Source organism: Alosa pseudoharengus, unplaced genomic scaffold (genome assembly GCF_046254945.1).
Source record: "Alosa pseudoharengus isolate Yale_2024_CS ecotype anadromous, Long Island Sound unplaced genomic scaffold, YU_APseudo_1.1 YU_APseudo_1.1_scf_5, whole genome shotgun sequence".
Classification (NCBI taxonomy): Eukaryota; Metazoa; Chordata; class Actinopteri; order Clupeiformes; family Clupeidae; genus Alosa; species Alosa pseudoharengus.
The window spans coordinates 496,781-511,827 of record NW_027468837.1 but is presented as its reverse complement, the minus strand read 5'-3'; the positions used below and the strand labels follow the sequence as shown (position 1 = coordinate 511,827).

At 38.9% G+C, this 15,047-nt stretch overlaps 1 protein-coding gene across 6 annotated transcripts in view; it reads left to right on the top strand.

Moving 5' to 3' along the window:
- usp48 (ubiquitin specific peptidase 48) overlaps positions 1–15,047 on the top strand; it is a 253,629-nt gene that overhangs the window by 141,359 nt on the left and 97,223 nt on the right. For 5 of the 6 annotated variants that reach the window (XM_076268712.1, XM_076268713.1, XM_076268710.1 and 2 more), the window contains one exon: positions 450–650. In XM_076268712.1, the coding sequence (XP_076124827.1) occupies positions 450–650 (201 nt within the window). Of the gene's footprint in view, positions 1–449; positions 651–15,047 lie in introns of those variants that run through there. The other variant, XM_076268715.1, reaches the window with a different exon arrangement.

Here is a 15,047-nt window from a genome sequence, read left to right as displayed (position 1 = left end):
TTACTTTTGCCCCTCCTGGATGGAACAAAAGTGACATGAATGCGGGCCAAAAGTTCATTGTCAATTTTTTCACACATGATTGTTCCTGTGAAAATATGTTCTTCTAGATAGAATAGGCTTCTGTCTCTTGAGGTTATGGAAATATGATGGACCATGGATGATTTTGCTTTTACAAAAATAGAACTAGCAGTAGGTCTTCGCATTTTATCATGCCCCCATCATAAATCTTGGTGGAGGTGGAGGGAAGTTACATGAAAGCTTTAACAAAGTTGACTGATTTTAATTTGATATGCATCCTTTATAGTGTAAATAAGAGAGTCTGATGTTGCTAAATTTAATACAGTACGTATAACCCTGTACCATGTTTTTGAGTGTAATGAGGGTGTTCTGACTTGCATGTAAAAATGATTTGCTGATTCTATTTCATATTTGTGCCCTGTCAATTGCAGGCCAGCCCTATGAGTTTGTGCCATTGGACTGGTTGAAGAAATGGCTTGATGACTCAATCACCACTAAGGCAATTGAAAATGGCCAATTCCTGTGCTCTCATGGGAAGCTTCACCCTGATAAAATCGGCGAGGCCAAACGGATCTCCTTCAAAGCAGCCAGCCTCCTTTTTAGCAGATATGGAGGAGGCCCCAGACTAGACTGTAAGTGAACTGTCCATTCCACAGTTATTTTTCACTAAAACATCTTTAGTTTTTTCTCCATCCCTCTTGTTTTTGGTGCCATTTCTGCTACAAGAGTTTACATTACATCCACCCTGATTGGTGTAGTGCTGGTGTACATGTATTTGTAATGGCTCCAGTTGTTCTGGAAGAATCACTTTGGACAGAATTGCAGGATTCATCCAATGACAGGTTCTAGTTAGGCAGTGTTGCTGCTTAAAATGGTCATTGGAAGCCATTTCAAACCAATTACTGCACTGAATTTCTATTAGCTTCATGGATACATCTTCATGCTGCAACATTTAAATAAATAAACACTGTGGATTATTTGCAGCCTTTCTTTATCTGTGGTTTTAAGATATTACAAGGTAACTAAAAGTTAATTTGCTGGCTCATCTAAACCTATTTCAATTGACTTTTAGGTAGCTTACTAACAACTTAACAAACTTGTAGTTGCATCTGGTATTTAGGTACTTACCAGTGTAACTTTCGTTGACGAAGACTATGACGAAAAATAAATGCCAACGAACCTTTTTATGTTTATGTAAAAATAGTCAATGAGTAAAAATAGTCAATGATCTCAGACTGGCTACTGACTCAAACAAAGTCTCAATCCTTATTCTTCTGGATTTGAGTGCGGCATTTGACACCATTGATCATAGCATTCTAATTCACCGCCTTGCGAAGTGGGTGGGTCTCTCTGATAATGCTCTAAACTGGTTTCAAACCTACATTACTGGCAGAGATTTTTATATCAGTCTAGAAGATCATGTATCTGAAAAACATGACTTGCCTTTTGGTGTGGCCCAGGGGAGTTACCTTGGTCCCCTGCTATTTTCCCTATATATGCTTCCATTGGGAAACGTCATAAGTCAGCATAATGTAAACTTCCATAGCTACGCAGATGATGCCCAATTGTATATTTCTGTGGAGCCAACTAACCCAGATGGCCTTTGCTCCCTTACTGCATGCCTAACCTCCATTAATCAGTGGATGAGCAAACATTTTCTGAAACTAAATGATGACAAAACAGAGGTACTTTTGGGACCAAAACTAAAGCAAGATATTGTTCTTAGTAATCTGGGGAACTTGGCACACCAGGTCAAACCAAAAGTAACAAGCCTCGGTGTCATCTTAGATGCAGAGTTAAGTTTTAAGCCCCATATCAGTAAAGTTACTCAAACAGCCTATTTCCACTTGAGAAACATTGCCAAAGTGCGGCCCTTTTTAACTCAACAAGATGCAGAAAAACTAATTCACGCCTTTATCACTAGCAGGTTAGACTACTGCAATGCACTTTTCACTGGTCTTCCCAAAAAACATCTAAAGAAATTGGCACTCATACAGAACCCTGCGGCTAGACTTTTAACTAAGACTAAGAAGAGAGAACACATCACCCCTGTGTTGGCTGAACTGCACTGGCTCCCTATTTCCTATAGAATTGATTTTAAGGTTATGTTAATTACTTACAAAGCTCTGAATGGCACAGCACCTTCATATATCTCTGAGCTTTTAATATCTTATCAACCACAAAGGAAACTTAGATCATCCAATTCTAATCTTTTAATCGTACCCAAAGTGCTCCACAAACAAAGTGGAGAAGCTGCTTTTATCCATTATGCCCCCAAACTATGGAACACCCTGCCTCTGTACATCAAGCAGGCGAGTTCAGTAAATATTTTTTAAAAAGATCTGAAAACATAGCTGTACAGGAAAGCTTTTAGTTAACTCGTCTTATCCTGTAGACTACTTTTTTAGATTATTCTACATCTGCTGCTATTGGAGGCCGCAGCCAGCCAGAAGCAGATGGGCTCCCCCTATTAAGTCAGGTTCTGCTCAAGGTTTCTTCCTGGAATATGGGAGTTTTTCCTTGCCACAGTTGCCATATGGCGTTCTTGTGGGGGGTAAGAGGGTTAAGGCTGCCAGTCTTATGACACGTCATTTTCTATATTTTTGATATGTTGCTGAGTGGATCATAAACGGCCCCAGCAATGAAGAAATGTGATTGATAATGACTGACTGACTATTATTTTGTTACATGCTTCAAATGTAAAGCACTTTGAGCTGCATTCTGTGTATGAAAGGTGCTATACAAATAAAGCTTATTATTATTATTATTATTATTTTTCACGGGCCATGATGACAAAGACTGTGACGAAATATAACTGACACTTTAGTCAACGAATAAAAATGAGACAAAAATGTTAGGGAGGGACGAATAGAAAAGAGGTCCAATCAGAACTACTTTTTTTGTGGGACAAGTTGGGAAGAAGTCCAATCAGAGCTAATGTTTGAGGGTAGGTTGATCTATGCAGAAGCAGCAGAGCCATTTTAAAAAGCCGCGGCAAATGCAGGCGCAACAGCTAGCCTAAACAAACGCAGCAGCAGTTACAAAAGAGGAACAAAGACGAGTTTGCAGAACTTCGCAGTTTCGAGGATGTTTTCACAACAGTTAGGCTGTTTACATTATATGCACAGTCTTAGTTACACAGCTGTGTCTGATTTCAGCTGACTTCGCTCATTAATCGCATTTTATACTGACATTTCACCCAGTGCACTCTGGCTATCGTGACTAAAGCAGGCAGACAAGAAAGCACTGCCTTAAATGAAACATTTAGCCTACGTTTTAAAAAGAAAGTCCAAACCAATAATGTTGACAAGGACCATCAATCTACTATTTCTGCATTATGGAATTTCCGTTGCCTACCTTACCAGTTCTCACATCTAAAGTAGCACCTCAATGCAAAACAATCCGGGGGTAGGTCTACGAGTTAGCACACCTCTTGATGATAATAATGCTAGCCGCCAGCCTTGTCAATGTTAACTTTGCTAACGTTTTGCAGAGCCTACACTAACTAACAGACAAACTCCCTTAATAAATTGACTACATTTGTTGCACACTTGAAACAAATGTCTTCAAAACATTTTCTTATGTTGAATGTGGTTACATTTATTTACAGTCCAATAACTTCACAAACAACATTTCCGTTTGCGCTTGTAGGCTATGCTGCTTTTCTTGTCTCGTTTGTTTACCGTTTTGAACTGCTCTATTTCTTATCCTGGACTGCCACCTACTGGATAGAAAAGGCAACAACCTAGTAATTGTGTGAATTAAAATCTACAACATGTTTGAATGGCCAAATAAAGGATGTCTCATAAGGGGTATTCCAAACATGACCTTGGTGTTAGGGTAGCCTATTCTGCACATGTCATTGACAGTAAGTGGTAACTTAAGTCATTTGCATTTATCATGCTAAAACTATGCTGCATTTATCATGCACTACGCAGATGCTGAGCCAAAGGGAAAATTATAATAAAAAAGAGACTTTAAACTTTAGTCTATAATGTTGCTAAATAGCAAAAATGGATGCATGCGATTAATTTAAAATAATTAATCACAGAGTATGTAATTAATTAGATTTTTTTTTTTAACCGATTGATAGCCCTAATTTCAATAATATTGTACTTCATCTTGAAAGAATGTCATATCCATTGCATACCATTCAGGGAGAATGCATATCTTTTATGCTTATGTCATGTGGTGATTCTTTTGTGAAAAAGCCACTGTCAGTGTTTTTGACATTAAGAATAAAATAAAATACATGTTTTGTATAACAACCGTTAAATCTATCTCTGTATTGCATATTAAAACCTTAATACCATTCCATAACAGACTGATGGATACTTCCAATGACCGGAAATTCTACTAAACTAAACTAAAATCTGCTAATATTTAGTCGAGTAAAACTAGACTAAGACTAAAAGATTTCAGATGACTAAAATATGACTGGTGTGTTATTCAAAAGACTTAAGACTAAATCTTAAAATTGCTGTCAAAATCAACACTGGTACTTACCCAGGGAGTAATCTCTGCAAGGGCTCTACACACCTTTGAATTGTTTTCCATGGTGGCCTACTGAAACTTCTATTCTGCTCAAAAAGCTTCATAGTTCTGACTTCAGATGTCAATAGTTTTTTTTTTAAATGTATTTATTTTTATCCAGAGATTCCAGATTTATTGACAAATTAGACTTTCTAACTTCCTAGGGGTGTAAAGGTAGACATATTCGTACAGAACCATTTAGGTACGGGGCGTTAGGTTCAATACAGATGTGTACTATACCCGTAGTCTACATCAATTCTATGCAACATATCATGAAGAGACCATAGTGATGCTATACACTGTTTGAAAGCTGAGAATCAGGAATCGATACAATGTGTTTTATGCATTACTGCATTCAATTAATATCACTATGTATCATATCAAAATGCTATAAAATGCCCCCTCCACCCCCTCGTGAATCTGTGCCTCTGTATCTTTTAGTCTGTGTTACACAAGGATGGCAGTATCCAGACCCATCATATATGGTCTTGAAATGTCGGTAAGAATCCATAGTAATGGAATATTCATGTTGTTTTATTCATAATAGGAATTAATTTCCCCTTGGGGATCAATTAAGTATCTATCTATCTATCTATCTATCTATCTATATCTGTCTATCTATCTATAATACGTTTGGTAGATGTATAATCCAGCTCGTAAGCAAAGAATTACAACACCAAATCAGAAAAGGTTGGGCGTTGTGTAAAATGCAAATAATAACAGAATGTGATAATCTGCAAATCTCGTAAACTCATATTTAGCTGCAAAAAGGACACAAACAACATATCAAATGTTAAAAATGACATCTATGACTATTTCATGGGAGAGGCATAGTCTCTTAGAAGTAAAGATGTAGGGGTATTCATCACTCTGTAAACCTATGCAGACAAATGATGGAACAATGTAATATTAATGCTTCTCTACATGAAATTGTGAAGTATTTGGGGATTTCATCATACGGTACAGTGGCATACAGTACATAAAACTGAAATAAAATAAAATATTCAGAGAATCCAGATAAATCTTTGTAAACAAGGGATAGAGCTGATAAACAATATTGGATTGCCGTGGTGTTTTGGACCTCAGATGGCCCTGCATTAAAACCAGACCTGTTTCTGTAAAGAAATCATTATATAGGCTCAAATCTTCCGATAACCATTGTCTATGAGCACAGTTTGGTACTCAATTCAGAAATGCTAATGTAAACTTTACCATGCAACAGCTAAATACAGAAATACCACTGTTTTATCTGGGCCTGAGCTTGTTTAAAATGGACTGAGGTAAAGTGGAAAAAGGTTGTGTGGTTAGACCAATCAGAATTTGCAATTCTTTTTGGAAATCATGGACTCATCTGGGCTAAAGAGGAGAGGGCCTATCCAACCTATCCAACTTGTTTTAGTGCTCAGTTCGAAACCCAACATCTATGACGGTGTGGAGGTGCATTAGTGCCTACCGCATGGGCATCTTGCACATCTGGCAAGACACAATCAATTCTGAATGATGTGTACAGGTTTTGAGCAACATATACTGCCATCCAGGCGATGTCGTTTCCAGGGAAGACTTTCAGGAAAACAATGGCAAAATTAATTTTAATTTTGCACATATTTAACCCTCTATATACGATGGCCGTTCTATATTTTCCTGTAACAGCCGCCGCCAGCCGCAATTCTTAGAGACATCTGCTACTGTGTAACCTTCATACATGAAATAATACAGTGTTAGTGGATACATGAACACTAGACTTTTATTTTGACACACTTTAATGGCTAGGTTGCTATTGACATTTCTCCGGTATTTTTGAGTTTAGCCTACACACACTGTTGACTGACCGGCTGAAGAGTTGCGGTGCCTCTAGAGTTATGGCTTCTAACAAGCGTCCGGGTCTGTTCTCATTAGATGAGATAGTATTAATGTGCATCCGCCATGTTTTTATGTCAGTGACGATCATGACCATATTGATGTAAGAATAAGAACTGATGTAATAGATTTAAAGTTAGCATCCTCCCGTTTGTCATGACTAACTTAGCTGCCTCTCATGACATCTTCGTATGGCTGTCACTGTGAAAGTAAGTTTGAGTTTAGCTAGCACCAGCAAAATATAGACATAATTGAGTGATGGGTCATAACCTAATTAACCATAAAATTTATGATAAATCCATGCCAGGTTTATTTGCAGATATATCTTAACACATAAAATTAACATTACTCCTTTCTGGCATGTTCAGTAAAGCTAACATTATTGATATCCCACTTACAGATAGTTATTGCAAACTACTATTTATCTGTTGTCTCTCAATGAGTTTTTATGTTTACTAATAACCAAAGCTGGAACCACCATTGTGTTTTCTGCTTATGGATGTCAGGAAAATGTATTTGATACAAGTAGGTAAAGTAGGAGAGAGGCCGCACTATGCATATATACACTTTTATTTGCACAGACGCGTTTCGTCGCGTGCCTTCAGTGGGTTCATTATCATCAATTGATCAAGTTCAGATAAATGATATAACATGATGTGCATGTAAAAAGAAACCGTAAAGTTTAAGGTTCCATGTCAGGGTTAACAGTCACTGTTCTTGGTGGCATGCTTAGTCAAATGAGTCACGGTTTCATGTGCTATGCTTCTCCCCTAACATTAGTTATATCCTCATCATTCTTGAGCTGTAAGGGACAACTGATGGGGCAGCCGTGGCCTGATGGGGCAGCCATGGCCTACTGGTTAGCACTTTGGACCTGTAACCGGAGGGTTGCAGGTTCGAACCCCTACCAGTAGGCACGACTGAAGTGCCCTTGAGCAAGGCACCTAACCCCTCACTGCTCCCCGAGCGCCGCTGTTGATGCAGGCAGCTCACTGCGCCGGGATTATTGTGTGCTTCACCTCACTGTGTGTACACTGTGTGCTGTGTGTGTTTCACTAATTCACGGATTGGGATAAATGCAGAGACCAAATTTCCCTCACAGGATCAAAAGAGTATATATACTATACTTATACTTATACTTAACTGTAGCCTAGCTAAAACCGAAATAAGTGCAAGATATGCCTGTCTATTTCAATGAAATCAGTACTCATATAGTATCTCGTTTCCCAGCTTCTAATACAGACCCATGTGAATCATATTTATAATGTCTTTAGTGAAAGACTTTGACACTGTAAGTGACTAGGCCTATGGCTGTCTATGGAAAACATGAATATATAATTCTTAACCCTTTACCCGCCAAAGTCGCAAAATTGCGACAAACAACGTCACTGATTAAAACAGACGATAGACGCGAGTACAGTGTAAAATCTCATTTGTACTCTTGACCACTAGTTGGCAGACACCCAGAGCTTCGATTCAAGCTCAACCTTTTTTTTCAAAGTTTTCAGGAAGCATGTGAAAAACACGCGAGAAACACACAGAAGACGTGCATTTCCTCCATAACGCGGAAGCGATGCGGGCCATAGTTTTGCACAAATTGAAGCAGAAATACACCAAATGTTGAAAAAAAAATTCACGTGTGATTAAGTCTCGGGTCTTTTATTCATCTGTTCTGATTCTAAAGGATAAAATCTGCATTTTGGAGGATATGATCGATCGTCTATTGGCAGTGATAGTCACGGAGCGTCTTTGAATGGAGGTGCGTCATTTGCGTCTTTCCGACAGTGTTCACTAAGCATACAATGCTTATTTCGACCCTCTGCCCAACATAGCTGTAGGTGCCAGTGGTAATAGCGATGATCGTGTCCGTAATGGACGTGGTATTACACGCGATTACACACGAGAAACACATAAGAAGACGTGCATTTTCTCCATAACACGGAAGCAATGCAGGCCATAGTTTTGCACAAATTTAAGCAGAAATACACCAAATGTTGAAGAAAAAGTTAACATGTGATGAAGTCTTGGGTCTGTTATTTACCTAGTCTGATTCTGAAGGAGAATATCTGCCTTTTGGAGAATATGAGCGATCGTCTAGTCACGCTGCGTCTGTGAATGGAGTGTGCGTCATTAGCGTCTTTCCGACAGTGTTCACTAAGCATACCACGCTTATGTCGACCCTCTGCCCAACGTAGCTGAAGGTGCCAGTGGTAAAGGTGATGATAGTGTCCGTAATGGACGTAGTAAAGACAGCAGGGGTAGTAAAAATAGGGCTCTGAAGAACTACAAAGTCACCCGCGATAGGAACTGATTTGACCAGGCTACTTTATTGTATAGTAGAATAAGGTTTGTGGTAATAGTAATAGTTTACTATTGTTGGTTTACATGTGACTGCTTTCCTGTTCAGGTGTTATGTGGGTGAAATGACAAAAAAGTAAGCAAAACTGCTCAAATATATGTTCAACATCCAGTATTTACTGAAATGTGCATAATTCGAGGTGGTTGTCATCCAGTGACGTCATAATATGCAAATTAGATGTAAATTTACCCCTTTCATAAACTTTTGTTCATACTCAATGATTTTCACATTTACAGTAGGACTTTATCTCTGACCACTTTCAAGCCATGGCCTTTTGAAATTTTTATGTAAAAATCGAATGATAACATCAGCGACATCTTGGCATAATATTTGCCAAATTTCAAATGAATCTGACAAACCGTCTAGGAGGAGTATGTTCAAATTGATCATATGACATCAGTATAATTGTCATTCTTTCTGTTGCCAGTTGGTGGTGCAATGCCAAACATGCATTATGGGCATGTGAATACCACCATTAACATGGTATTCAATGACCTGTGAAATTTAAAACATTTCAAGCCATGCATGGTGAATTATGACACATTTATTGTTTATGTGGAAGGGCATTAAAATTACGAAATTCGCCATTTCGTCAAATTACAACATATCAAAAAAAGGCTTCACAATTTATAATCAGGAACATCTCGGCGTCATGTATACCAACTTTGACATAAATCGGATCAACCGTCTAGGAGGAGTATGTTAAAATTGATCATGTCCACAACGCACAAAATCTCAATTACCTCACTTCCTGTGGGCGTGGCTAATGGCATGTTAATACAAAAGTTGTTTGTTTTTGGGAGTTACACACACCCACCAAATTTGGTGTGTGTATCTAAAACTATATGCCAACCACAAGTCACAGTGACATAAGGGGGCGCTATGGAGTTCGTAGGCAACGCCCGGTGCCAAGCTTTTATCCCTGTCTGTTCACTGTATCACTTGATGTGTGTGCCAAATTTCATGCGTTTTCACCCATGGGAAGCACCTCTTTTGACATCATGATTCATCACATATTTCATCACATATTAGTCTGCACAAAATCCCAAATACCTCACTTCCTGTTGGGCGTGGCTAATGCATTGTACATACGAAAGTTGTTCATCTTGGAGAGATACAGACACCTACCAAATTTGGTGTGTGTAGCTGAAAGTATATGCCCACCACGGGATCAGTCATCTAAGGGGGCGTAAGGGGGCGCTAGCGAGTCTCTGGGCCATACCAGGGGCCAAGCTTTTTTACCTAGCTGCTTTGTGTGACACCTGATGTGTGTGCCAAATTTCAAGACTTTTCGATTATGTTAACCACCTCAAAATATTTGCCAACCACGGGATCAGTCACCTAAGGGGGCGCTAGCGAGTCCCTGGGCCACGCCCGGGGTCAAGCTCTTGTACCTAACAGCGATGCATGACACCTGACGTGTGTGCCAAATTTCAAGAGTTTTCGACCATGTTAACCACCTCAAAAACAGGAAAGCAAAAAAGTGGAATAACAATAATAATAGTGAATAATAATAATAATCCTTACAAAAACAATAGGGCCTTGCGCCCTTCGGTGCTCGGGCCCTAATAATAATAATAATAATAATCCTTACAAAAACAATAGGGCCTTGCGCCCTTCGGTGCTCGGGCCCTAATAATCCTTACAAAAACAATAGGGCCTTGCGCCCTTCGGTGCTCGGGCCCTAATAATAATAATCCTTACGAAAACAATAGGGCCTTGCGCCCTTCGGTGCTCGGGCCCTAATAATCCTTACAAAAACAATAGGGCCTTGCGCCCTTCGGTGCTCGGGCCCTAATAATAATCCTTACAAAAACAATAGGGCCTTGCGGCCTTCGGTGCTCGGGCCCTAAAAAAAGGTTGAGCTTGAATCGAAGCTCTGGGTGTCTGCCAACTAGTGGTGGAGAGTACATTTGTCACCGTACATGGATCTATCGTCTGTTTTAATCAGTGACGTTGTTTGTCGCAATTTTGCGACTTTGGCGGGTAAAGGGTTAAACAGTATGGTTCCATAGAAGAAAAGTGCAGGTGCTAAAGTGGCCTGGCTGCAGTCCAGACCTGTAATATTAGGTACATCATGGAATAAATATGATTAAGAATATCCTTACTGTTAAGCAACTGAAATCCTATATCAGGCAGGAATGGGACAACATTTCATTCTCAAAATTCTAGCAACTGGTCCTCAGTAACTAAACATTTACAGAATGTTGTTAAATGAAGAGGTGGAGCAACACAGTGGTTTTTGCTTTTGCTGGCATTAAACTCAAAATTAACATATTATTACCAAAAAACGATACAATTTCTCTCCTTCAACAGTTGATATGTTAGTCAAGTCAAGTTTATTTATATAGCGCATTTCATACACAGAGGTCATTCAATGTGCTTTACATAAACAAAACCAAATAATAATAACAAATAAAAGCATAGAAGGGCAATATAGTCAAAGAAGTTCAAAAGGTAAAGATCATAATAAAAAGAAAACATAAAACACACAAGGTAAAATAATTTAAAAATAGAGAATGATTTCTACAGCATTGACATTCTGTAGAAAATATTACAGATTTACGCCCCCTAGGTATTGATTCGAATGGCATTATACATGTGGATGGGTCTGAGACTGTTTTCTGCAGGGTAACATACAATACTACTACCATAGAACAAGCTGCTTCATGCAATAGCATGACTTATGCTTATATTCCAACGTTGATTTCTACCAAACGTATAGTAAAAAGAAAAGACAAATTTAAAACTAGAAACCTAACAAATATTCTTTCCATACCTCAGCATATTCCTCAAAAGCCAGAGGCATTTTCAGCTAACATGGGCTTACTAAATATAGGTGCACTTACTACCAAAACGTTTGCAATCAATGATTTTATTAGTGAAAAAAAAATGGATTTTCTGTTTCTTGTTGAAACCTGGCTGACTTCAGACAGCGAAGCTGTTCTTGTTGAAACGTGTCCCCCAAATTATAATTTCTTCCACTCAATTAGACAAGGCAAACTAGGTGGTGGAATTGCCTCCATTCTCTCAAACAAATACAGCTGCACTAGAGTCAACTTTGGCGAATTCGCTTCCTTTGAGTATATTGCCCTCACTCTGAAGGCTGACCCAGCTGTACTTCTATTAACCTTGTACCGCCCTCCTAAACTATGGACTGGCTTTCTCGACCAGTTTTCTGAACTTATGTCGCTCATCATCACTAGCTTTGATCGGATAATTGTAAATAGCGACTTTAATATTCATGTCAATAACACAACTGATGCTAAAGCCAGTAAGTTCCTGTGTTGGACAGTTTAGAGCTAAAGCAGCATGTTACAGAACCCACCCACAACCTTGGCAACACCCTCGATCTAGTAATTTCTAGAGGGATAGAAGTCACAGACTTATCAGTAAATGATATAAATATGTCTGATCATTATTGTGTATCTTTTAATATAGTAATACATACTCCAAAAATTCATCACGAAATTGCAATCAAATCGCGACTCTTGGACATTAGAGCAGAACAGCAGTTCATAGCTCTTATAGACTCCATAAATTTAGATATTTTACATCATCCCATTGATCAAATGGTAAAGGCTCTCAATCATGAATTAGGCGCTCTGCTTGACAGAGTGGCACCCTTAACTCATTGAATGCCAAGCTGTTTTCGGAAGCTTTGTCCTAGAGTGCCAGCAATCTAGACCATTGTTGATGATTGTTGTACAGCCGCAGCATATTCTGTGTTATAGCTATGAACACATACAATGGCTCGATTATAAGGTGAGACTTTAAGCTCTCGGTGGGTGCAAACCGTGTATTTCTACACGCCTCTGTTCCTGAGAAATCCCAAGCTAAACAGTGGCTAGTTTTCATCAAAATCGCTGTTTTTTTCTAGGAATGGAGATATAACGTCTTTCATGAAATATCAAGTGTTGCCTGTTACTTACTTGTGTAAACTTTCCGGGAAGTGATCAGCGAGACCTGGCGAGACCTGGCGAGACTGCCACCTAGTGATAGACCCACGAAAATGGCCTGGTTTTGACCTGACGTGCATGCGTCACTGATTCGACCCAAAGCGGCAACCGAGTTATGATAAAATGTCCAGATAAAATGTCCAGATTGTGCGTTTTCATGAGTTTTCGATCGCCATATATTTCATTTCCTCAAAATTAAGGTTCTTTAGCACTATTACTCAATCTGAGCTTGGTAAAATTATAACTCAAACCGGCTCCTCATCATGTGTTTTGGATCCAATCCCTACTAGATTCCTCAAAAATGTATATGATAGCATAGCTCCCTTTATTCTCAAGGTAATAAATACCTCATTAGAAACAGGTATATTTCCAACTGCTTTTAAAACCGCTGTTGTGAAACCTTTACTTAAAAAGTCGAATCTTTTTAGTCGACCATACCAATCTGAGCAACTACAGGCCTATATCAAATCTACCGTTCCTGAGCAAAGTACTTGAAAAAGTCATTTGTAATCAGTTAAATACCTTCCTCAACGAAAACAGTATCCTTGAAAAATTCTAATCAGGTTTTAGATCAAATCACAGCACAGAAACAGCTCTAGTAAAAATAGTCAATGATCTTAGACTGGCTACTGACTCAAACAAAGTCTCAATCCTTATTCTTCTGGATTTGAGTGCGGCATTTGACACCATTGATCATAGCATCATTATTCACCGCCTTGCGAAGTGGGTGGGTCTCTCTGATAATGCTCTAAACTGGTTTCAAACCTACATTACTGGCAGAGATTTTTATATCAGTCTAGGAGATCATGTGTCTGCAAAACATGACTTGCCTTTTGGTGTGGCCCAGGGGAGCTGCCTTGGTCCCCTGCTATTTTCCCTATATATACTTCCGTTGGGAAACGTCATAAGTCAGCATAATGTAAACTTCCATAGCTACGCAGATGATACCCAATTGTATATTTCTGTGGAGCCAACTAACCCAGATGGCCTTTGCTTCTTCACTGCATGCCTAACCTCCATTAATCAGTGGATGAGCAAAAAAATGTTGAAACTAAATGATGACAAAACAGAGGTACTTTTGGTTGGACCAAAGCTAAAGCGAGACATTGTTCTTAGTAATCTGGGGAACTTGGCAGACCAGGTCAAACCAAAAGTAACAAGCCTCGGTGTCATCTTAGATGCAGAGTTAAGTTTTAAGCCCCATATCAGTAAAGTTACTCAGACAGCCTATTTCCACCTGAGAAACATTGCCAAAGTGCGGCCCTTTTTAACTCAACAAGATGCAGAAAAACTAATTCATGCCTTTATCACTAGCAGGTTAGACTACTGCAATGCACTTTTCACTGGTCTTCCCAAAAAACATCTAAAGAAATTGGCACTCATACAGAACTCTGCGGCTAGACTTTTAACTAAGGCCAAGAAGAGAGAACACATCACCCCTGTGTTGGTTGAACTGCACTAGCTCCCTATTTCCTATAGAATTGATTTTAAAGTTATGTTAATAATTACTTACAAAGCTCTGAATGGCATAGCACCTTCATATATCTCTGAGCGTTTAATATCTTATCAACCACAAAGGAAACTTAGATCATCCAATTCTAATCTTTTAATCGTACCCAAACTGCTCCACAAGCAAAGTGGAGAAGCTGCTTTTATCCATTATGCCCCAAAACTATGGAACACCCTGCCTCTGTACATCAAGCAGGCGAGTTCAGTAAATATTTTTTAAAAAGATCTGAAAACATACCTGTACAGGAAAGCTTTTAGTTAACTCGTCTTATCCTGTAGACTACTTTTTCAGATTATTCTACATCTGCTGCCATTGGAGGGCGCAGCCAACCAGAAGCAGATGGGCTCCCCCTATTAAGTCAGGTTCTGCTCAAGGTTTCTTCCTGGAATATGGGAGTTTTTCCTTGCCACAGTTGCCATATGGCGTGCTTATGGGGGGTAAAGGGTTAAGGCTGCCAGTCTTATGACATGTTATTTTCTATATTTTTGATATGTTGCTGAGTGGATCATAAACGGCCCCAGCAATGAAGAAAAGTGATTGATAATGACTGACTGACTATTATTGTATTACGTGCTTCAAATGTAAAGCACTTTGAGCTGCATTCTGTGTATGAAAGGTGCTATACAAATAAAGCTTATTATTATTATTATTATTATTATTATTAAAAAGACAAAATAAAAGACACAAGGTAGAATAATTGTCAAGACAGATTCAGAAATTATAACTCAGTGCAGTTTAGTGTTGCACGGTGCACCGATACTACAAAAGTATCGCAATACCCTGAAATTAAAAATGTCACGATGCCTAATTT